Genomic DNA, 25678 nt, shown 5'->3' on the forward strand with positions numbered 1-25678 from the left:
GTGGCCTCTCCCGTTGCGGAGCACAGGCTCCGGACGTGCAGGCTCAGCGGCCATGGCTCACGGGCCCAGCCACTCCGCGGCATGTGGGATCTTCCCGTACCGGGGCACGAACCCATGTCCCCTGCATCGGCAGGCGGACTCTCAACCGCTGCGCCACCAGGGAAGCCCTACTTTGTATATTTAAGTGCATAACTTAGCGATCTTTCCACATCAGTGCTTATGCTGAAAACCGGTCACTCCCAGTAGCTGGCTGAGAAGAAAATCTCGTGGTTTCCTGAACCTGGCTTCTTAATCAGACACTTGACGCTGCCTGTTCTTTTAGGTTCAAGCCTAAAGCATGTTCTCAAAAAGAAACAGGAAGAGATTAGTCAAAACCTTAATTTCCCTTTGCTGTGTGACGTATTCATAGATTCCGGGAATTACAGATGGACGTCTTTGGAGGCCATTATTCTACTACCACAGACCTTTCTCTGGTCCCCAAAGATTCAAGTCCATCCCACGTGCTAAAATCATTCTCCCCATCTCAGCATCCCCCAAAGTCTAAGCCCATGGCAGAAGAGGAATCACCTCTACCACACTCGCCTTTCCGTGTCTGCCTGACTGTTTAGTATTTTTGGAAAAGGTCACACCAGTCCATAGAAAGAAATGCAAACAATATAAAGTGTTATAGAGAGAAAAGAAGTAAGTTTCTCTCCTGTTCCAAATCAGTCGCCTTCCGGGTTCCTTCTTTTTTCTTTTGGCCACACCGTGCAGCTTGTGGAATCTTAGTTCCCCAGCCCGGGCTTGAACCTGGGCCCTCAGTGAAAGCATTGAGCCCTAACCACTGGACTGCCAGGGTCCCTTCTATAGAGGCAACAGCAGCTAGGTTTTTTCTGTTTATCCTTTCACAGGTGTTCTTTGTACAGAGAGATGTATGTTTATTGTTTTCCTACACACATATTATGTTAATCAAAATGCACTTGATTTTTTTTTTACTTAAATTTTTTTAAGTTTTCATTTGAGTTTTTTACTCACAGCCTTTCTGTACCTCTTATGTGTTAATGGTGAGCTTAGTAGCTAAAGGCTGAATTCTTCACAGTGAAGCGAGAGGCACTTCGCCAGAAAGAGAAAAGATAGATAGAATCTGCTCATTTGCGTGACAAATACTTCTAAGGCAAATACAAGGAAAGATCCGTACCTTCTCCACTTACATATTGAATCTCAGTAGAGATGGCTTGTTTGAGAAACCCCAGTATGGACTGAAGTTAGATCTGGTCTGTTTAGTGGTTTGCCTTTGCTCTTTTGAAATTTTTATTGACCTTTGGAAGTCCTTCTAGGGAGCCCTGTGTGATGAGCACACTGTTTAACTTGACCTGTGCACGCTAGGTGCCTTGTGAAATGACCCAGCCAGGGAATGTGCCTTCCATCAGCCCAGGGCCCTTCATTCAGAATAAACACGCTCCCGGGGGGAATCCTTTTCCATTTGACGCACGCCAACATCTCCAGTATTTTTGGTTCCCATATATTTGTGCCCTCCACGTTCTATCATTGCTGTTGTACTGTGTGTGCCTGAAGATACAGTCTGTGTCTCTTTCCTCTACCTCTTGGTTCCTTGCCAGCACGGTGACGGTTACGATAAACAGCAGATCTAAATTTGAAGCCCTCTTTTTCTGTCATAAAAGCACCAGTAGCTCCAGATTAACCCATTTCCGAACGATACGCTTGGCTTTGATAGATGGAGGCCAACAACATTTTTCATGTGTTAAAATTGAAAGCAAATTGATTTAAAATCGTCTTGTCTCACGTGATTAACCCCATGTCATGTTCTTAACAGTGACACCTGTTCTATTCAGAAGAGCTGTGGGTAAAATTCAACAAACCACCAAATCTGCCCCCTACGTTGTGGGAACTTCAGTTTTTGATATCGTCGCTTTGGGATGGTTACCAAGGGGTGTTTCCGAAGGTAAACTGTGCTTTGTTAATTATCCTATTTTGCAGGTCATGGAATTCCTTTTGGAATCATCTTTGGTGGAACTGATTTAAATGAAGACGTTAAGCAGGGAGAAAAAAACAAAGTGATGGGGAAAGTCCTAGAAGAAGCCAGGTAAGACTTAAGAGAATTTCACAGGAGTTAAGCATCTAACCCTTTTGGTTGAAATTCACTGACACACAAAGACAGAGGAAACCAGTAGTTTGGGAGGTTTACATCTTTCCATGTAGAATCAATTTCTTTCTTTTTGTTCATCTTTCCTTTCATTTGGTGCCTGTTTATTTTGCCACAAATAGTCATTGTAAACAAGTTATTGCACTTGAATAGTTCTTTGACTGCAGTTAATATCGGACGAACGTGCTTAGAATGTTCTGAGTGGTGGAAGAAACAGAATTCTTGCTAAGAGATGAGATGGATAAACTCAAGCTCTATTAGCACACAAGTTGGGGTTGACTTTGCATCAGGTTTGCCCAAGTAGAATTTTTTTTTCAGTTTCCTTGAGATACGATTGACGTGCAGCCCTGTATAAGTTTAAGCTGTACGACATAATGATTTGACTTGCGTACTTGAAACGATTATCACAGGAAGTTTACTGAACATTCATCATTTCGTATGGATACAAATTCAAATAAATAGAAAAAAAAACCTTCTTTCCTTGTGGTGAGAACTCTTAGGATTTACTTGCTTAACTTTCACGTATAACATGCGGCAGGGTTAATTATATGTATCGTGTTGTACGTGACATCCCTAGGACTTATTTATCTTACACCTGGAAGTTTGTACCTTTGGTTGCCTCCATTGAATTGCCCCTTCCCCACTCCCCGCCTCTGGCCACCACGAATTGGATCTCTTTTTCTCTGAGTTTGTTTGTTTGATTGGTTGGTTTTGAAGTATGATTGACCTACAACTCTATGTTAGTTCCTGTTACACAACACAGTGATTCAATATGTGTCTACATTTGAAGGTGATCCCCACGATAAGTCTAGTTTCCATCTGTCCCCATACAAAGATGTTACATAGTTGCGTACTGTATTTACTGTCTATCGATCTACGTGATTATGTTAACTTGCTGGTCTCTGAGTTCAAGCACATGTTAACAACGCTGCCTTTTTACTTCCCCACCTGCTCCCCCCAACATTTACTGGTTTTGATGTCGTGCGCATTGTACATCTTTTTGTTTCGCATCTCCCTTAACTGTGTAGACTGTGGTACACAGGTGATTCTCCTACTCTTTGTCTGTTAACCTTCCTACTAGCTTTGTACGCGGCTGACTTACTACCTTTACTGTGTATCTGCCTTCACTAACAAGATGTTTTCTGTGGTAATTTTCATGTTTCTAGTTGTGGCAAGAGGAATCTCTTTGACGTGGCTCTTAACGTATATGGGTTTCTGGGCTCTATATAAACCACTTGTGAGAGCAACCAGCGAGCGGGTTTCTCAGTAGGGTCACTGTGGGTATTCTGGGCAGGATAGTTATTCATTGTGGGGCTGCCCCGCATGTCCCAGACTCTGGACACTGCGTGTCCACAGCACCTGCTGGGTACTGCAGCAGTTAAACACACCTGCCCACATTTCTAGCCCCTGGGATGGGAGTTATTGCCCCTGCTGAGAACCCAGAGCTGTACTTGCCAACCTTCTTCATGTCAAGGCATTCTTAGAAAATGATAATATCTGTATAGCATTCTGGAGTGAACTGGGAGGCTTGGTGGGGAAACAGAAACACCCCATTTTCTCTTTATAACAATCACAGTCATAATAACTAACATCATAATAAAATACAAATCCTCTCTGTTCATATAAAAATTGTGAAAAAAAGAGCTAATGAAATTGAAAGAAGAAATATACATGCGTACCCAAAGCAAAGCAAAGCACTCTTCTTGGCGGGCTTTCTGGGGTGGTTCCACGGAAGGGTTGACGTGGGTGGATGTGGTCTCTGTCCCCCATGCACCCACTGGCTGCTGATGATTCAGAGTCTCACCTGCCATCGAATCACCCTGAATTCAAAGCTTACCGAAAACCCAACCAGTACTGTTGAAGCATCCTTTCAACTCTAGTAAATTTTTGAATCATTGTGGGGAAAAAAAACAAAAAACAGGTGATGAATTTTTAAAATGTGGAAACACTACTTATTAATTTTTTAACCACTTTACTGAGGAATGATTGCCATGCAAAAAGCTGTACGTAATCAAGGCACACAACTTGATGAGTTTGGAGATCAGTGTATACCTGTGAAACCATCGTCACAATTTATGCTGTAACCACATCCATCACCTCCAGAAGTTTACTCCCACCTTCTTTATTTTTATTATTTTATCTTAATTTTTATGATAAGAACACTTAACAGAAAATCTACCCTCTTACCAAATTGTTTACCTACAGTATTATTACCTGTAGGCTCTCTGCTGTACAGGAGAGCTCTAGGGCATGTTCATCTCGTACAACTGAAACTTTGTGACCTTTGACTAATAGCTCCCTGTTTCCCCCTCCCTCTGTTTCCCCCTCCCCCAACCCCTCCCATGCTACTCATGCTTCCATGAGTTTGACTACTTTAGATTCCACATGTCTGTAGAATCATACAGTATTTGTCCTTCCACATCTGGCTTGTTTTCCTGAACATAAATATGTCCCAGGTTCATCCATGTTGTTGCAGATGTCGGGATGTCCTCCTTTTTTAAGGCTGAAAAGTATTCTAGTGTATGTGCATGCCACATTTTCCTTATCCATTCGTCTGTTGATTGACATTTAGGTTGCTTCCATGTCCCCAGTAAGTGGCCAACCATGAATTTTCTTTTTTCTTTCTTTTTTATTATTATTATTATTATTTAACATCTTTATTAGAGTATAATTGCTTTACAATGGTGTGTTAGTTTCTGCTGTATAACAAAACTGTACTAACCATGAATTTTCTGTGCTCATCTGTAACCCTTGCATGGCTGAGAAGCTGTGGGAATCCAGACGTCTTCAAGTGTGTGTAACTGTCGCATTTCTGATCCACACCAAGGACAGAACCCCAGGTTCTATTTCGCAGCCTAATTTTTTTGTGGGGAAAGATAGGTGTCAATCTTGCCTCTTAAAACTAGGGTTACAAATAGATGGCATTGCATTTCAGGACACTGCTTCTTCCTGAAGACCTCCTGGACATAAATGTGGAAACGCAACCTTTTTAAGATAGAGAGTATGCTCCGCGTATGTGTGTGTGTTTTACAATAAATGAAGGTATTAAAACAGTGTTGGCTCACCTCGAAAGGTGATCTATCATTATAGGTTTTCTTCTTGTTGTTCTTACACCCTAAGAATTTATTGCCTTTACATTCCTGCAGTTTGTAATGCACTATCTCATAGAAGGAAAGTCATTCTGCTTGGGAGAAACAATGTGGAATGAATTCATCTTATGATATTATCATTAACATTATTCATTGTGTTGTTATTAAAACACACATTGATTTTTTTTTTTTTTTTTTGCGGTACGCGGGCCTGTCACTGCTGTGGCCTCTCCCGTTGCGGAGCACAGGCTCCGGACGCGCAGGCCCAGCGGCCATGGCTCACGGGCCTAGCCGCTCCGCGGCATGTGGGATCTTCCCGGACCGGGGCACGAACCCGTGTCCCCTGCATCGGCAGGCGGACTCTCAACCACTGCGCCACCAGGGAAGCCCCACACATTGATTTTTATTTGGGGATGTTGATTGGAGTTAGTGGGCAGGGAAGTTGCATGTATCACAGATTTCTTGTCCGACACAATACAGCACACTTTTCTGTAGAACAAAGCATTGAACTTGTCTAGCTTTATAACAAGTGTTTCATTTAAATAGTTACATTTTCCCTATAAGGTATATTTTTCAACTTTTTTAGTACTGAAAACTTTTCCTGTATGGTATAGTATGCGAACTTATTTTAGCATCCACTTTTTGGCTTATGAATATTATAATAAGTATTTGGTAGTTATAAACACCAAAATTAAATAAGGAGTATTTGAAATTTGTGGAAATTGTTTAGCGAAGTCTTATCCAGGTGCATATTAGAAAAACTTAACATTGCCAAGCAAATGAGCAAAAGAGAGTTTGTATGAAATGAATTGCCTCACAAATACTCTCACGATTACGGAATCAATGGCATGTGAAGTTACTGTTGTGTAGGTCAAAACTGGTTGAATGTTGGTAATTTCATATGCTTTTTCAGTGTTACTAAAGATGTTTTCGACAAACAGAACTCTATGTCAGCGTAAGTGTGTTTTGAAATGGCAGTGTTCAAGCAAAAGTGCAAAAGTGGTACTTTTATATTTTTCCTAAAAAATGTGTTATTTTATTTTATTTTTTATGTTACCTTAAATAGTATTTTATTTTATTTTTGATTGAAGTATATAGTAGATTTACAATATTGTGGTACTTTCTGCTGTACAGCAAAGTGACTTAGCTTTGCATATATATACACTCTTTTTTAAATATTCTTTTCCATGATGGTTTATCTCAGGATATTGAGTATAGTTCCCTGTGCTCTACAGCAGGACCTTGTTTATCCATCCTATATATAATAGTTTACATCTGCTGACCCCACCCTCCCACTCCATCCCTCCCCCAACCCCCCTCCCCCTTAGCAACCACCAGTCTGTTCTCTACATCCGTGAGTCTGTTTCTGTTTCGTAGATAAGTTCGTTTGTGTCATATTTTAGATTCCACATATAAATATCATATGGTATTTGTCTTTCTCTGTCTGACTTACTTCACTCAGTATGATCATGTCTAGGTCCATCCATGTTGCTGCAAATGGCATTATTTCATTCTTTGTTACGGCTGAGTAGTATTCCATTATATATATGAACCACATCTTCTTTATCCATTCCTCTGTCGATGGACACTTAGGTTGTTTCCATGTCTTGGCTGTTGCAAATGGTAGAAATGTGTTATTTTAAATATCTTTATCTTCCAAGGATCTTTGGGCTAGAAACTCTCTTAAAAGGTTATCTATTAGGTGGGTGTAAAGCCAGGCCCCCTGTTCCTATATGAGGAGCCAGAAGAAAGACCGTGTTATCTGTGGCCCTGGAATAAGTGGCGTGTCTTTCAAGTTAGCTCCAGTTCACCCCTCTGACTCCGAAAACATTTTCACACGCACCTTTGAGGAGAACCTTCCCAAGACTCTCATCCTTCCCTGCCGTCTTAAACTGACGCTGTAGCTCCTCCTGATGCCTCATCTTGGGTTCTGAAATGAGCAGGACGTGATGGTGGGGACGGTCACATGGGTGGGGGACAGTCACAGTCAGCCGCCGGGCTGCCGTGCACACAGAGTCCGCTCCGCACACCTGGGACATTTTCCTGCTCTTTCCTCCCCCTCTCCACCCATCCCTCCCCCTCACCTGCTTCCTGTTGGAATTTAAGGCAGAACTGTTCCTTCTCTTACTTATACACATATACAGGCAGCAGGTATTTTTGCCCATCTCCTGGGTGCCAGACACTCCAGGGGCTTGGGAGGTGGCCATGAACAGAGCCGCGTTCCAGCCCATGTGGAGCTGACATTCTCACCAAAAAGTAGAGCATCACGCTTGCCAGATGAGTGGCTGTTCATAAATGCCGTTATGGGGTAAATTGCTTGGTCTTTGTTTTATTGACCTTATTCTTTGTTCGTTGGCTGTTCTTGCTTCTGGTGTCTTTTTTTTTTTTTTCTGAAACTTTTAGGCTGTCAAATAATTTGTTCACTGGCCACGTGGGGCGCCCTAATGTTTTGCACAAGTCCCAGTAGTGGTGTTAGTACTAGTAGAAAATAATAATAGCAGATGTTTATCCGATGTTAAATGAATTAGGGACCAAGAACTGTGCCAGGCGATTTACATGCATAGTTTGTTGTTTGTTTGATTCTTAAGTTTCTCATTTTTGCAGACTTCCACAAAGGAAGGCTTCTGCACTCTCCTTGCAGTTGATATTTAGTTGCTCTTCTCTCCTTTTTATCCTCATTTCTTGGAGTAAAGTTGATGCCCTCAGCATACAGTTTATTTGTGTTTCTTGCCAATGTTCGGGGGACGTGGAGAGCATCTCATAAGTGATGCCAGCAGTCCGATCCCTGCTGGGCTGAGATGCAAGGTCTGGTGTGGTCTGGTCCTGCTTGCTCACGTTTATTCTACCCAAAGGGAAGGATTCCGTATTTCTCCCTTAAGTAAGAGGCATGCGATTGGCTGTGTCTGCGATTGGTGGCTGGTTTGGGGAGAGTGAGGAGGGGGAAGAAGGAAGGCTTGGAGAAGACACAGGCAGGGGGACGTGAGCTCCCCTTTCCAGGTCATGCCGGTGGGGAGGAATCATCTATTAACGGTTCTTTTTTTTTCTTTCTTTTTTTTTTGGCCACGCCAGGTGCCGCTTGCGGGACCTTCGTTCCCCGACTGGGAATAGAAACCGGGTCCCGGCTGTGAGAGCTCTGAGTCCTAATCACTCAACCGCCAGGGAATTCCCTATTAACGGTTCTTGGTTGCAACAATTTTCTATTTCTAGAAAATACATACATTTGTTAATTGGAATTCTACTATATGAGTTAATTGGAACTCATACATTTGTTAATTGGAATTCTACTATAAGGAAGAGTTGTCTGTTTGACCCCTTTTACTTACTCAGTTATTTAGTTACATCAACACGGACCCATGGCTATTTATTTTATTTGACTCTACGGGTTACCCATCACTCCTATTACTTATTTTGGTGCCCAGATCACCTCAGCCATGGCCATTGGAGATATTTTGCGTTGACTCCTGCATCCTTTCGACAAGCCCTTGCCATGTTTTGAGCGCTTTCTTACTTTCTGACCCCAAAAGATATTCCTGGTTCATTCCACGTGTACCCAGTCCTGCTTCTGGAAACCGCCATTTCTTGATGAATGGGGACATTTAGTAAATCTTGAACACTTTTGCCAGTTTTCCTTTGGCAAAGCCAGTGGACCAGATCACCTGCCCCTGAATATTATCTAAGTTCCTTGCCTCTCTAGTGCATCTTGTTTTCTGTCTTTTTTTTTTTTTTAATAAATTTATTTATTTTATTTTTGGCTGCGTTGGGTCTTCGTTGCAGCGCGTGCGTTTCTCATTGTGGAGGCTTCTCTCCTTGCAGGGCGTGGGCTCTAGGCACACGGGCTTCAGTAGTTGTGGCTCACGGGTTCTAGAGCGCAGGCTCAGTAGCTGTGGCTCACGGGCTTCGTTGATCCATGGCATGTGGGATCTTCCTAGACCAAGGCTGGCACCCGTGTCCCCTGCATTAGCAGGCGGATTCTTAACCACTGCACCACCAAGGAAGTCCCTCTGCTTTCTGTCTTTATCTCTGCTTCCCTCACCTTCCCTGAAGGAACAAGAAACATAGGAAGTTTTGAGCTTCATTTGTTCATTTTCTGCAGACAGAACTTTTTTTTTGGATGTGAGTGGAGATGAAATCTAACAGCCAATGACCACGACTAATAAAGATTGATCGCACTGTAAATTCGGCTACTTACCTGTCTCTCACAATTTGTTCCAAAGAGCTGTTGCACAGTTATGTTAATTAGATTCTGCCCTAATCATTTTCATTATTTTTGCTCACTTTTCTAGATTCGCTGTCGCTTTCACGGAGTCAATGAAGGAGACGGCACAAAGGCAGTGGGTACGTGTCCATTTCACGTTTTGATTTGGGTTATGCTGGCAAAGTTGCAGGATCAGAGAACAGAAAGGCAGTTTTAGTAGAGCTGACATGGTTCCCGTCGGCACCGCGCATGGGGGCCACAGCAGTGTATTATGTTTCCCATATGTTGATGTTTTTTATTTGGGTAGATACTCTTGGACCGTCCCTGATTTTTTTTGTTGTTCTTCTTGAATTGCAAAAATAGCTCTATAGCCAGCTCTTTTCTCTTTTTTTGTTTGTTTGTTTTTGCAAATCTCTCTCTCTTTTTAAAAATAATTATTTATTTATTTGGTTGCACTGGGTCTTAGTTGCGGCAGGCAGGCTCCTTAGTTGCGGCATGCATGTAGGATCTAGTTCCCTGACCAGGGATCGAACCCGGGCCACCTGCATTGGGAGCGCAGGGTCTTAACCACTGCGCCACCAGGGGAGTCCCTGCCAGATCTTTTCATGTTTTGTCTGTTTTCATTTTATGTGCTCAGATGGGATGATTTACGGACTAGACTGTAAATGTTGCAGCATCCTTGTACACGTTGGGAGTAGCAATCCCTTAGGTGGCAGCTGGAGTTTCCTAGGCTGGACTCTTCATTTGAAAGGCTTTAATGAGTAGAGGGCTTTGTAGCTCTACAAGTTAATGCATTTATTGACTTTTAAAATTCATTATGACTTGGGGGGGGTGAAATGAGCTGGCGGGAATCTGAATCCTCCGTGGGGAGTTCTGTAGAGGACTGGTGGGGCTGGTGTCTGCAAAACTAAAGAAAAGGCCAGCTGAAAGGTTGCTTTCCTCCGGTGGATCGTAGGCACGATGCTGTTTTCTCAGATGGTGACCCCTGCAGTGCCCCTGGACCACCAGCGTTGCTGGTCCTTGTGCTTTACCAGCAAACCGTTGTGCACAGCACTTAGGCCCTTGTCATCTGGAGGCATTATTCCTGTTGGTGGCATTTTACAGGCTGTGCACATTCTTTATCTATAGGCTTTCACTTTGTAACATCTAACGCTTGGAAACGGCTGCAATGGGACAAGGGCAAATGCAGTATTTTGTGGGACTGGTCGACCTTTGCCAAAGCCCAGAGTACTGTGTGCACGTGAACGTGAAGATTCCCTGCAACCAGAGTGTGCATATTCTTATTTTTGACCCCAAACTCCCCAGGCAGAGAATCGAGGGTGCATTTTTCAGTGCAGTGTAATGAATGAAAAACGGCAAGCTTCCTGGCTCCGAGTTTCGTGTTTGTATCAGTTTGACTGTCCATCTGCCTTACGGCAGTGATGTACCAGTGGTTCCCAAAGGGGGGTCCCTGGGACTCTTTCAGGATCTGCACAAAGTCAAACCTATTTTTGTTATAATGCTCAGACGTTATTAAAGGCATGATGAAAGGCAAAAACCTTTTTCACCATGTGAAGAGCAGTGGCGAGGAAAATGGCTGACGCCTTCATCGTCATGAAAGCAGGGGTACCCATCTGCACCGACGGATTATTCACCATCACCCACTAATAGTTAAAAAAAAAAAGAGCCAGTTTTTCACTTAAGAGTGTCCTCAATGAAGCATAAAAATGATAAATTTTTATCAAACATTAACCTCTGAATACATGTGTTTTTTTTAACGTTCTGGGTGATGAAACAGGAAGTATGTATCAGCTCTTTCTGCTGCCTCTGAATGAGGGATGGGGGTTATCTTGAGCAAAGGCCCTGGTGCAACATTGGGGTCGCAGACTGAACCAGCCATGTCTTAACCCAATTTTTTTATCGGAAGGACTGATAACCAGACTATGGTTACTCAGACTTGGGTGTTTGGCACTCAATTGAGTGAGTCACTTCAAGAAAAACAGCGGGCAGCATCTATTGCCAATGATATCATTTAAATTTTAAAGCAAAAATTAGAATCTCGTAAGCCACCAGGAAGTGGACGGCTTCCCCTTACGTCCTTCCCTGATGAGATCAGTGGTTGTGTTAACAAATGAGAATTTTTTTTTTTTTTGGATGCCGTGTAATGAAATGGTTCAACATTTGCGAGGTCTGCATCACTCAGTGAACCAATATTTTTCAAATGACTAATAGTGGCATCACAGAATCATGCATAGATAACAGATCCATCAAAGTGCAAGACAGACCTATGGATTCGAATATATCAGGGTATGATATAATTTCAGGTTCCATATTGCAACTAACCTTTAAGAAGCTACCATTTGTTGAGTTTTGGTGTCATGTCCAAGACTAATACCTATAATGATCTGAAAAGGCTCCTTAAAGGCCCATATTAAAATATCCCTCCCCTTTCCTGCTGCCTGTCAGCAAGAAGCAGGATTTTCTTTATACATTTCAGCCAGAGCAACATATGGAAACAGATTGAATAGAGCAGCAGATATGAGACTCCAACTGCCTTCTGTTAAGCCAGACATAAAAGAAAGCTTTTCCCTGCTGAAGCAAGTTTATCCTCCATGATTTCCCCCCCTTTCCCTAACTTCTCAGTTTTAAATGTCACCTTTGTCTGTAAAACCTGTGGCCCTCCAAACCTGGTACAGATGTGTTCACTGCTGTATCAGTTATTTTTGCTGCATAACAAATCACCTCACACGTAGTGCTTTAAGACAGCCATTTATCATTTATGCTTCGTGTTGTCTGGGCATTTCTGCCCGGGGTCAGCTCAGCGGGACTGGGTAGTCCAGCACGGCTTTGCTTACGTGTTGGGGCCTCGGCTGGGATGGCTGGGACAGTTGGTGTTTCTGTCCGTGAGGTCTGTCGCCCTTTATCAGGCTCAGCGGCAGGAGAGAGCAGGCAGCAGTGCGTGAGCAGGCTGCAAGCTTCTGCCTGTGTGCTGTTTGCTACTGTCTGTGGGCCAGAGCAAGTCAAGCACGGAGCTGTAGCCTCTTCCTCCTTATGGGGCGATCTTCAGCGTGGCCTTAAAAAGCAGGGGTGCAGGGAGGGAGCCGTTGATTAGGTCCATTTTAATAATCCGCCGCACTTAGTGCTTATCCCTCGAGATTGTAACACCTATTTATTGATTGATTTAGTTTTGGCCGTGTTGGGTCTTCGTTGCTGCGCACGGGCTTTCTCTAGTTGCGGCGAGCGGGGGCTACTCTTCCTTGCGGTGCACGGGCTTCTCATTGCGGTGGCTTCTCTTGTTGGGGAGCACAGGCTCTAGGCGCACGGGCTTCAGTAGTTGTGGCACGTGGGTTCAGTAGTTGTGGTTCGCGGGCTCTAGAGCACAGGCTCAGTAGTTGTGGCGCATGGGCTTAGTTGCTCTGCAACGTGTGGGATCTTCCCGGACCAAGGCTCGAACCAGCGTCCCCTGCATTGGCAGGCGGATTCTTAACCACTGCGCCACCAGGAACGCCCCTGTAACACCTCTTTCCTTCACTTTTCGCACCGTGTGGCTGTGAGTTCTTTGAGGACAGGGACGAGGTGTGGTTCACTCCTGTATCCCTAGAGGGTAACGTACCACCTCATGTTCAATAAATTCTTGTCCGATTGACTTGGCCAGGAAGGGATCCTTCTTTACAACTTTTTATTACAGAGATGTCCAAGCATATACAAAAATAGCAAGAACAGTAGTGTGAGCTCCTATGCGTCCACCACCCAGCTTACCATTCTCCAATCCTTTTTTTCTTTTTTGGCCGCGCCGCATGGCTTGCGGGATCTTAGTTCGGGGACTGGGGATGGAACCTGGGCCACGGCAGTGACAGCGCCAAGCCTAACCACTGGACCGCCAGGGAACTCCCTCCAATCCTTATTTATTTGACTCTCACCCACTGCCCCACCACTCCTGCACACACACACACACACACACACACACACACACACACTTTTTTTTCTGGAATATTTTTTTAAAAAGCACAACCACCATGCCCTTTTACCTGCACGGGATATAGATTTTTTTTTTAACACAAGCCCCATGTTATGGATCCATTTCTGTGCGGGAAGACCATAGCATGTGAGGAAGAAATAAAGAAGGGCTCAGGGATATTAACATTTTCATGAATATATTTTGGAAGAACTTGAGGAAAGGAGTATAGATGCGGAGAGGAGGAGGAACAGGGTCTTTGAGCTGCAGACACATTGAGTATTGGACTCGGGGATGAGTATCCAGAATGTAGTTCACAGTGTGGGGCTGTCGTCAGAAAGGGGTGCAGCTGGAGGTACAGATGTGGAAGTCATCAGTGTCGAGGTGATACGCGATCGGTGATTATTCTTAGACGGGACTAACTTTTATTTTATTTTTTATTTTTTTGGCTGCGTTGGGTCTTTGTTGCTGTGCGCGGGCTTTCTCTAGTTGCGGCGAGCGGGGGCTACTCTTTGTTGCTGTGTGTGGGCTTCTCATTGCGGTGGCTTCTCTTGTTGTGGAGCACGGGCTCTAGGCATGCGGGCTTCAGTAGTTGCAGCACGTGGGCTCAGTGGTTGTGGCTCGCGGGCTCTAGAGCGCGGGCTCAGTAGTTGTGGCTTATGGGCTTTAGAGCACAGGCTCAGTAGTTGTGGTGCACGGGCTTAGTTGCTCTGCGGTATGTGGGATCTTCCCGGACCAGGGCTTGAACCTGTGTCCCCTGCATTGGCAGGCAGATTCCTAACCACTGCGCCACCAGGGAGGCCTGGGATTAACTTTTCGATGTAAGGATGAGAAAACTGCGTTAAATGCATAGACCAGTTACGTTTTGGGCAGGCTTGCTAGCAGTGGCGAGAATATCCAGCAGTATCCTGTCAAAAGATCTTTTTTTCTTTTTTTTTTTTTTTGGCTGCGCCGCGTGGCAGGTGGGATTTCAGTTCCCTGACCAGGGATTGAACCCAGGCCCTCGGCAGTGAGAGCGCAGAGTCCTAACCACTGACTGCCGGGGAACTCCTGGAAGGATCATCTTACATGTCAAGATTAAGTTGACCATTTGCCGGTCACCCAGGAGGTCAGCCACACCAAATCTACCCTCATCCTAGGTTAGCAGTCTTTGTTTTCCGACAGATGCTTTTCCAAATGTAATAACAAGGCATTTGAAGAAAGAAATGGAGAAGTCGGCAAAAATTGTTTTGTCTTGGATGATGGTGTCACAGGCAGCATCAAGAAAGCTCATAAAAGAAAAGATGAATTTGTTTTTATTGTTTAAAGTGGTGGAGGTTAGTTATTAAATTCGAATGTGAACCTGTTTTTTAATACCGCTTTAGTACTTTTTTTTTGGTGGATGATTTTTCAATAAAGTTCAGCTCAATACCTTTATTTGATTAGTTTTTGCAAATGAAAACTGTGTAGAAACAATATAAAGGTTCACTGTTCAGCCACACCTATGTAATGCTTTGAGATGGATTTTTGTGGAGAGACTACTGGTAGTTACGTGTTCGGAACAGTGACGCAGTTTTTGAGTAGTTAAGTTTCATGCTGCATTATTGAACTGCCACCTTTTGTTTTTAATTTTCTCCTTTATTTTGGTGAGCAGGCTTGGCTCAGGTCCAAACTTAGTTAACCTTACGTAATTATTATCAAACCAGAATCAAATTCCAATTATCCCAGATTAGAAAGATTTATGGTCTTTGCTTCTTACTGCTTTTGTGGTTTCATGTAGAGTCTGTATAGATAAATATAGTTTTGAGCATAAAATCCGGCCTAAAACTTATTTTCTCAAACTTCATTTTTATAAAAACACAGGCTCACTCTTGATGCCAGTACTGTTAATAGAAATACAATGCACCCTACAAAGGTGAGCCATGGATGTAATTTACCATTTTCTGAGAGTCCCATTTTTAAAAGTCAGTGGAAACAAGGAAGATCAGTTTTAATCATCTGTTTTACTGAATCCACCTCCCCGAGTTAGCCAACCTGCAAAGGATAAGGGTAAGGGTACTCTCCCCAAACCTGCCCTCACTTTTGACACCAAGGGCAAGTTCAGGGGGTCCCCATCGCCACCCTCAAGTTTGAGAAAGGGCTTGAAGGACTCAGAACTCACGAAGAGCTACACTCGCTGTCATGGTTTATTACTGGGAAAGGATGCAGACTAAAATCCGCCAAAGGAAGAGACGCCGGGGCTGGTCCTCCATCGCCCTCTCCCTGGGCAGTCAGGACATTTTACCCTCTGGCTGTTGGTCTATGACCATCTCAACGTCCCGTCATTGATCTGAGACGTATGTACGGAGTTTTGCCAACCCGGGAAGCTCACTGCGTCTGGTGTCCAGAGTTTATCCTGGGGCTTCATTGCATAGACTTGATTGATGGATTGTTTGCGCACAGGGTTGAATCCAGTCTTCAGGCAGATTGATACCACTGGGCCCAAAGTGCCCAATTTCCATCACATGGCTGGTCTTTCTGGCATGGCCAGCCCCTACCTAAGACTGTTAGCTGTGGCTGGCCTCACCCTAGAGAAACACATGCCCCTTAGGAATCACATAGCTTATTTCCTAGAAGCCCAGGGCAAAAACCAGACCACCTCTTGGCCAAGGCCAAGTTCCTAACTGCACACCTACTGTATCCAAAATCTTATTATTTCAACACAGGAGCAACATAAAAATGACTAAGGTGCTATTTCACATGTTTTTGGTACTCAGTCTTTGAAATTGAGTGTGCATGTTACTTTTAGGAGGCACATTTCCATCCAGACCAGCTCTGCTTCAAGGGCTCAGTAGCCTCACGTGCCCAGGGCTGCAGTATTGGACAGTGCAACATACCACAGATATGCACGTGGGGAGCACCCTGATTCAAGCTTTCCAAAACATATGCTCCGATCTGGTCTTGGAGAAACATTAACAGGAAGGAGTGAAGGGAGGGTATATTTTGCAAGCTGTGGGTTAATTTCAGCCCTCTGACAAAGCTAGGATGCTCCTTTAGAAACATTATTTTGGGACCTACTGTATAGCACAGGGAACTATCTCAATGTTGTGTAATAGCCTAAAAGGGAAAAGAATCTGGAAAAACAATAGATAGGTATGTATGTACACCTGAAAGTAACACAACGCTGCAAATCAACTATACTTCAATTTTTTTAAAAAAAGGCACAATGAGGGGAAAAACAAAGAAACATTATTTTGGAGGCTGTGCTGATGAGCACCCTTCTGCCTCTGGCTGACTTCACACAAATTAGTTTGATTGGAGTTCGATAAAGAGAGTTTTATTTTATCTCTTTTAATTTGAAGTGCCTTTGTTTGGGCCCGTTGTTTTTTTTTTTTTTGCGGTACGCGGGCCTCTCACTGCTGTGGCCTCTCCCGTTGCGGAGCACAGGCTCCGGACGCGCAGGCTCAGCGGCCATGGCTCACGGGCCCAGGCGCTCCGCGGGATGTGGGATCTCCCCGGACCGGGGCACGAACCCGTGTCCCCTGCATCGGCAGGCGGACTCTCAACCACTGCGCCACCAGGGAAGCCCCCGTTGTTATTTTTTTAGTGTTGTTTGTATCAGCCTTACTTTGATGTTGTGCCTACTTTGTAAGGGTCGCTGTCCCGGGGGCTTTGTACTGGCGTCCGCCTGCTACGTAGTTAGTACTCATTGTCCAAGTTCAACATCGGCCGTGTTTTGGGACAGTGCTCCTCTGTTGGTCTGTGATATTATAACCTTGATTTCGTGTTTTTGGGAATTAGATTCACTGCACATGTCCAACTGTGATATATGCATTGTGCAAAGTTAAAACTAGTCTAAATAGCATTTTGATTTCTTGCTACAGTGTGTAATAGACATTCAGAATACAAGTTTGGGCACTTCTAATTCTAGTCTGGGTTTAGAATACTTTCTCTAAATTCACCAGACTTTTACCAGGAAATGTAACTATTTCACCAATATAATTAAAAGCAAATTAGGTATCCACATATCTTAATTGAAGGCTTTTCTCTCTGCAGAAACAATGATTGTGGTTTAATTCGTCTCCACTGGGTTCAAAACCCCACAGGTCTGTGTAAAGTTTAACTGCACTGTTCACATGCTTTTTCTAAAAAAAGTACTCAGCTAAGAGGACTTTCTCTAAATTCAAATATTTATTTATGAACTATTTTAAAAAATCTTGAGCATGAGTAAATACTGTTTGACACAGTTATCGAATTCAGAAAAAGCAGAGTGATAACCAACATGGCACATGGATACGCTTTGTTGAGGTTAGTGCTGAGCTAAGCTTCCTGGTATTGTTACTTTTCAGTGATTTTTTTTTTTAATTTGGAAACTTTGAGTCCCAGTCTTCTGGGGCCTAATTCATCTACCCTGCCTTGGCACTCCTTAAAGAAAAGTAACTTTCTGGAAGCAGTTAGGCAATACCTAAAGAGTAATTTTATTTTCACTGTGTACATATACTCATCACAATTCTTTTGGAAATTGAAATACAGAAAGCAAGACAGATCTCATTGGCTGTCACTTGCCCGTTCATGGCACAGGGGAGCTCAAAAGGCTGATGTAGGTGTTAGTTCTTTTCTAATCTGAATGAGCTGCCTCTCGCATAATTGCTGAATTATGCTGTCCTTTGAATTACTGTTACTTCTTCTTCTTCCTGCATGGCCCATCGCTTTGTATTTGATCATCTCCAAAAATCATGTTGACAGCGCAGGAGCTACACAGACCACATCTTTTATTATAGTCTCTACTGTAATGTGAACTTAAAAACATTCACCCCTCTGTTTCATCTTTGGAAACCCTAGTTTGTATGCTGGCCCTCCCCACAAATATCCTGTAAGGAAAACTCCAGGGATTGGTCATATCTTAGGAAGCTAATCAGTTTTAATAACTTCTATTAAGATTGGCTTCCCTCAGAGATTTCTTGATAGAACTGCACGTGTCCTTTGCATTTTTTCCCCCCATGTGAGATCCCTGGGAATTGAAAAGTTTTAAAGGAACTCAAAGGATGGAAAACTCATCAATTTCAGAGCATAGATTCTGAGTTAACCTTTCCCATGACCTGGGGCACAAGCTTTTGGGATGATCAGAAGCGTTGCTCTAATTCATCAGATTGCAAAGGCAGAGAACAGTAGGGGAAGCTTTTGAGTAAAATCAGCAATGATTCCATGTTATTTGCTCCGTAGATTTAACTGTATTTTACTTTTTAATCTTCCTGGGAATTTTCTTGCTGGCATTCCTATTTCTTGAGTTGCTGGGCTAGATTACGTGTTACACATTCATCCTTTGATTTTGCCCAGGGTTGTTTTAGTTTCATCTTTATTTATAGCCTGTTTCATGTCAGATCCCATAAAACTGGATCCCAATTCAGTTCTCAGACGTCCTCCCCATCTCATCTGTGGATTTTTTCCTTTTCTTGAAAAATCTTTCCTTGTCTGGTTCAGTTGCAGGAATTTAGTGACAAGGTCGTTCCCCCCTCCTTTTTATTTTGAACATTACTATCATTAATTTGCCACGCCACGTGGCTTGTGGGATCTTGGTTTCCCCGACCAGGGATTGAACCTGGGCCCTGACAGTGAAAGCACTGAGTCTTAACCACTGGACCGCCAGGGAATTCCCTGAACATTATTTTCTTTCCTTACTTAAAAACAATTTCTAAGGGAAAAGAGAAGAGGGAGAAAAGAAGAGACCCGTGTCCCCTGAAAAATGCCCAATTTCTGTGTTTTGTGATGTATTTTGAAAGCTATACACTTACAGGCCATGATTTCTTCTAAGTAATTTGTAGCTGTTTTTAAATGACTTTTAACAAAGCCATCATCAGAAGTTGTAAAATAGTATTTTTGTCACCTGTAGAGGATGAAATTGTGCATAGATTTTAAAAGTAATATTTATTGTGGTTTCCATTTGGTGGAAAGCTGAATTTCAGAAGGTTATATTAATAAAAGAATGGGAAATCTTTTTGTTGTTGCTGGCTGTCTGGTGTTCCATCATAAAAAGGCATAACTGAGCATTTGGGTCTGTTACAAAGTCACATGTGTTTATAGGGCACTGACTTTTTATATTTAGTAGTGGGTCAAATTAAGTAATGTTTTCTCATCGACTTTAAAAATGGAGGAAAAAATGGAGAATCTTCCCTCTCCACCCTTCCGACACACACACACACACACACACACACACACACACACACACACGTCTTCTTTTTCATTTTATGCATCAATGAGCTGATCTTCCAAGGGAAATGATATATATAAGGACTTCGACTCATGTTGTTTCAAGGCAAGTGAAACAACAATAAATATTGAGCAAAGAAAGCTAATTTGTATTTAGAGCATTTTAATATAGAAAATGAGTTTCGAAATCAGTATAAGCCAATTGGCTTTTGCCAGATCGCTTTTCTTACAATGATTAAAAATAACTCAGATGCAGGGCTTCCCTGGTGGCGCAGTGGTTGAGAGTCCGCCTGCCGATGCAGGGGACGCAGGTTCGTGCCCCGATCCGGGAAGATCCCACATGCCGCGGAGCCTGCGCGTCTGGAGCCTGTGCTCTGCATACGGAGAGGCCAAAACAGTGAGAGGCCCGCGTACCACAAAAAAAAAATAAAATAAAATAACTCAGATGCAGATTTCCTTTATACTGTCCCTCTATTTTCTTGATTTGCTCGGATAAGATCTTCAAATACCATTTATGACATGTTTTAAAAGTCTATATTGGACTTAATACTTACTTGTTTTGGGGGGGGAGTTCAATAGATTTGGGGGAAATAATCCTCAGAGATAGGTAACATCAGCAGATAAACCCAGGCATTTCCATATAGAGTCAACCTATTCTGTTTATAGAGTTGAGATACCCTTTTAATTAATTAATTTTTGTTTGTGCCCAAAGGAACTTTCTTGAGAGGAGCATTTGGGGTTTACATATTTCTAATTGCACGGCACAGTTCTAGTGAAAATAGTAGTAAGGCTGTAATCTCCATTTTGCCTGACTGTCATGAATTGAATTTATATAGAATTATAGTGAATCTGTTTTTGTCAAACACTTGTATTACCTTTAAAGTTAAAATGCTATCCGGATATATTTTTGACAGTGCTTCAATATCCTTCTCATGGACATTTTTTTGAGCCAATGTTGTAGGCTTAGGTCTGGTTAAAGAAGAGGCACTCTTAGCCTGCACTCTATTCCAGTACAATTTTCTTCAGTTTTCTAGTGAAATTATAACTTAACAAAAAGGAATCTTTTAGGGCTCTGAGCTAAACTCTGATTTCAAATGGCTGCTATTAACCGTTTTTTTTTCCATTAAGGTTAATATCTTTTTTAACTAGTAGAGAAGAGATTTTTGAAGCTCTCTTTTTGCAGGCTTGCTATTTTAAGGGCATTTTAAAAGGGGCTGCATCCTGCTATGTGGCGTATGGAGGAGGATACTCAAGAATTTTAGAGGTCTCAGGTACCTCTGATGGATAAATAGAAAATGTAATGCTCAGGTCAAAAGCAAAACCAAACCAAGGCTTGTGTCTCTGTACCAACTTCCTTATTTTTTTTTTTTTTGGCCGTGCCGTGCACGGCGTGTGGGATCTTAGTTTCCCGACCAGGGATCGAACCTGCACCCCCTGCATTGGAAGCCTGGAGTCTTAACCACTGGACCGCCAGGGAGGTCCCTCTGTACCAACTTCCATTCAGCCGTCCTAGGATGGCCAGATACTGCCTCTCCCAGAACCTTCCCATCCACCAGGCGGAGGGCAGGGTAACTCCCTCTTCTCCCCATTGATCGTCTCTCCCTTCTCGGGACTGCCTCACCTTTAGTTTGTTTCCCAAAACATAAAGCTGATTTGAGGTTGAAGGTCAAAGTGGGTCAGCAGACCACATGCAATTCGCAGGATCCCGGTCACCTGGAGGACCACCAGAGCCCTTCACACACGTTTAGGTAGAGAGCACGAAGATGCAACTTCTGTGATGGCCACTCTTTACCTAGTGTAGTCGTTTCATGCATGGAGCTGATATTCAGGCCACATGGTAGAAAGATGCACCTTTTTAGACTTTACCACCAGAATGACCATATCTTTGATCACTTACGAGAAACAGCCCTCTGCAACTACTTGACCCTGCTGCCCTTTAAAGCGGATTTCTCACTCTGCTCCCGTAACATCCACCTTTGGGTCTAAACCTGATTTTAAAAATATCTATGTCACTGTTTCAAAACGAGCTTGAGAAATGGATTCTTTTTCTTTCTAGTAGTTTTATGAAGTTCCGCCAGAAAACACCACCAGGGATAGTACGTATGCATCTGGGGACACATATCTAGATCAGTCATGCAAGTGTCACGGTGTCCCTTGATGTCAAAGAGGCTTTGGGGGGGTTCCTTACAGGGTCCTTGAGACCAGTCCCTTCACGTCCTGGAAGAATCTGACCCCTGGTGCCTGTTCTCTTGTTTCCCAACATACTGGGTACCCCTCCTCCATCCCCATCTCCATCTCCCCCTCCATCCCCATCTCCTCCTCTGTCTTCATCTTCTTCTCCTCCCCCCTCCCCCTCCTCCTTTCTTCTCCAAAGGTGGGGAGTGTACTCTCTCTATTCAAGTGTTTGTATCCACAAACCACATTTCCCAAAACGTCTGCCTTCAACCTCAGCTCCTGATACGCACCTGATGGGCTGTATCCCTGGCATGTTCTCTGTCTGAGCTTCATCACTTTTCTACTAACATAGGAACTATAAATTGGTAATATTGCATTATGCCTTATGTAAGGGACCTCTTTGTACTTCTTCCCTTAGATAAGCTGTGTTTTTAATGGGCTAACCCCCATTAAAAGCAGAGGTAACTCTTTGCTCTGATAAAGTAACTAGTCTGTGAGTGGCTGTGTAGATGATTCTTTGTGATGTTTTCCAACAGGATATTTTTATGGCCTTCATTTTCTCTCTAAGCAGCAATGGGAATGGACTAGCAAACTTACTTTTTTTTCTTTCTCCCCTCTTTTCAAAAGCCACATGCCAAGGATAAGATCTATGTCCAGAGTCAAGGTAAGAAATTTTAAATATATGTATATTTGAAAAAAAAATGAGTCTTTTATCTTGTAGAGATACCTACTGAAATGAAATAACATGATGTCTGGGATTTACTTGAAAATAGTAGAATGGGCACACTTTTATTATTTTTAACATTAAGATAAAAATAAGACTACTAAAGAATAATTTAAAATGTTAGAAGAATGGATAAAGAAGATGTGGCACATATATACAGTGGAATATTACTCAGCCGTTAAAAAGAATGAAGTAATGCCATTTGCAGCAACATGCATGGACCTAGAGATTGTCATACTGAGTGAAGTCAGACAGAGAAAGAGAAATATCATATGATATGTGGAATCTAAAAAGAAATGATACAAATGAACTTATTTACAAAGCAGAAACAGACTCACAGACTTAGAGAACAAACTTATGGTTACCAGAGGGGAAGGGTGGGAGCAAGGGATAGTTAGGGAGTTTGGGATTGACATGTACACACTGCTATATTTAAAATAGATAAACAACAAGGACCTACCGTATAGCACAGGGAGCTCTGCTCAATATTCTGTAACAACCTAAATGGGAAAAGAATTTGAAAAAGAGAAGATACATGTATACGTAAAACTGAATCCGTTTGCTGTACACCTGAAACTATCACTACATTGTTTTGTTTTTTAATAAATTATTTACTTATTTTTGGCTGCGTTGGGTCTTCGTTGCTGTGTGCAGGCTTTCTCTAGTTGCAGCAAACGGGGACTCCTTTTTGTTGCGGTGCGCGGGCTTCTCATTGCAGTGGCTTCTCTTGTTGCGGAGCACGGGCTCTAGGCACGTGGGCTCAGTAGTTGTGGCTCGTGGGCTCTAGAATGCAGGCTCAGTAGTTGTGGCGCACGGGCTTAGTTGCTCCGCGGCATGTGGGATCTTCCCGGACCAGGGCTCGAACCCGTGTCCCCTACCTTGGCAGGCGATTCTTAACCACTGCCGCACCAGGGAAGAACCACTGACCCGCAAAATAGAGATCAGGGAAACAGTAGCTCCAGAGAACATGTGGCTATTCTGAGCTTAGGTTTGAACCCGTGCTGAGCCCAGGGTTACGCGAACAAGTCCACCTTACAAACATCACATTATCAAGGCTCTAGTGGTTTCGGGGATACTTTTAGCAGCAGAATCACTCATGAAATGAACTCTTTCTTGGAGCCCCCATTTAAAAAACGATGCACTGACTCAGTATGCATAAAAGGGGTGTGTAAGTGTCAGGGCAGGCCTGGGGTTGGACCTTCCATTCCTCGGCCACAGCCCCTCGTTTATAGCCACGGAAGACGTTTGGTGCTGCAGGAAAAACATGGGCTTTGATGCAGCGCGTGGGTTTGGACGCAGCCTCTGACACCTAACATTTTGTATCCCGATTAACCGCGATGAATCTCGGTTTCCAGCCGGATAAACTAGAGGACTCAACCTGCTTAACAGGGATTAAGGGTTTCCAGGACCGGGTGGAACACATCCACTCACAGTCTGTGCTGGGGCAGGCGTGGAGTGGACTTTACTACAAACTTTACTAACTGTAGTCTGTATTAGTCAGTGTGAATGGCCAGCTTACAAGTGCCTTGGAGAGGCGGTTCGACGACTTAATTTACATTCCATAAAATTTCACATCTTTTCTGCTCTCGAGATAATCTGTTAAATGTTGCCTCTGGATTTTTGAAATCTTAAAATGTTCGTTTTTTCAGAGAACTTTAAACTGAAAGCTGGCTGAGAAACTGACACAGATAGCAGGAAATTATGTATGACTTAGAAGGTTGAGATGAGGAATTTTAAATACAGACCTAATTTCTGTGTAATTTCTTTTAGAGTTTAGTTGGGAATGTTTGGGATACCTGTCACCTATATGCATTTTTTAGGAACTCAAGCTTTCTGTGACCTAGAGACAGTTTGGCCCAGGAATGGATGGTGGGGTTGAAAGTGATGGATCTTTTCTCCTTGGGAACTGTGGGCGAATTTTATTTTATTTTTTATTTTTGTTTCTGGCCTCACTACGTGGCACGCGGTATCTCACTTCCCCGACCCGGGATCGAACCCGAGCCCTCGGCAGTGAAAGCGCAGAGCCCTAGCCACTGGACCGCCAGGGAAGTCCCCTGTGGGCTCATTTTAAACCTCACAGGCTTGGAGAGATTCATGGGAATTCAGCAAAGCCCTCAGAACTTTAGTTCTTTGTAAGAACCGAGCATGACGGCTATTTGAATGTCAACACAAAATAACTGGTTATGTGTCAACCACATGAACTTTCTTTTGTTCTCTTTCCTTTGACCCAGGAATTGCAACAGTGCCGAACACCACCTTTAACTGGAACACCTTCCTTCAGCGCTCAGGTAAGAGATGAAATCTTCTGGTAGGATTTTGACTCAAGTGCATCTCGCCAACTTGCGTCAGTTCCTTGCTAGGTTCACGTGGTTTTGAAGAAGAGGCTGCCAGGGTCAAAGAAATGGACTCTTTGGGTAGAACAAAGGAGGGAGCAAGGCATGATTAGAACAAACTTGGTTTCTCCCCGTTTGCCGAGGTGTCGTCAGTGGTCCCATGCCAGTGAGGATGGGGGTGCAGCTGAGACGCAGGAGGACGCGTAGTGCCAGCCTCTGCGACGCTGCTCTTCGGACAAACCTCCCAAACACCTAGTGTCTTGTGACGTTTGTCCTTATTAAGGATGCCGTCCTCCTGCGTTCATTCGGTGTTACGTTATTAGCTACACACATAAGAAGTGACTCTTGTGGGACTTCCTGGCGGTCCAGTGGTTAGGGCTTGGCGCTGTCACCGGTGGGGCCGGCTTCGACCCCTGGTCGGGGAACTGAGATCTTGCAAGCTGCGTGGCGTGGCCAAAAATTTAAAAAAAAAGTGACCATTGTAAGATGGAGATCAGATTAAGAAACAAACTTTTAAACCACTTGAAATCTCAGCACCAAAAAGGAACTGCTATTAGTGTTTTGATATATCTTTCTCAACAATTTTACATATATATATTAATGCTTTTCATGCATTAATATATAATATTAAATTATAGCTGTATTAACCTATTATATATTTTTGTCTTTTAAAATCATGTAAATATATAAATATGATATTTGTATATTGTAAATGCATAATATATATGATACCTATATTATTTATATTATATAGATTATATATAAATTATATATAATTAGGTGTGACTTTATATTTTATGTTCAAATAATACATATGTATAAATAATGATATATATAATGATTTTTAAAAGACAAAAGTAGAGTCAAACTGTACTTACCGCTCTCACCTGCTTTATTTATTCATTATGTTAGTAACAATA

General features: G+C 43.1%; 1 protein-coding gene across 4 annotated transcripts in view; it reads left to right on the plus strand.

Moving 5' to 3' along the window:
• Positions 1–25678, plus strand: part of GLT1D1 (glycosyltransferase 1 domain containing 1) — a 155347-nt gene that overhangs the window by 26148 nt on the left and 103521 nt on the right. For all 4 annotated transcript variants that reach the window (XR_003436776.1, XM_027125138.1, XM_027125137.1 and 1 more), the window contains 4 exons: positions 1978–2083; positions 9516–9567; positions 22329–22365; positions 24657–24713. Coding sequence is in view for 3 of the 4 variants with exons in the window: in XM_027125138.1 (XP_026980939.1) it covers positions 1978–2083; positions 9516–9567; positions 22329–22365; positions 24657–24713 (252 nt within the window). In the remaining variant the exon portion in view is untranslated. The remainder of the gene's footprint in view (positions 1–1977; positions 2084–9515; positions 9568–22328; positions 22366–24656; positions 24714–25678) is intronic.

The sequence above is a fragment of the Aethalodelphis obliquidens genome, unplaced genomic scaffold (genome assembly GCF_003676395.1).
Source record: "Aethalodelphis obliquidens isolate GAN/ISIS:26980383/991018 unplaced genomic scaffold, ASM367639v1 scaffold28, whole genome shotgun sequence".
Taxonomy (NCBI): Eukaryota; Metazoa; Chordata; class Mammalia; order Artiodactyla; family Delphinidae; genus Aethalodelphis; species Aethalodelphis obliquidens.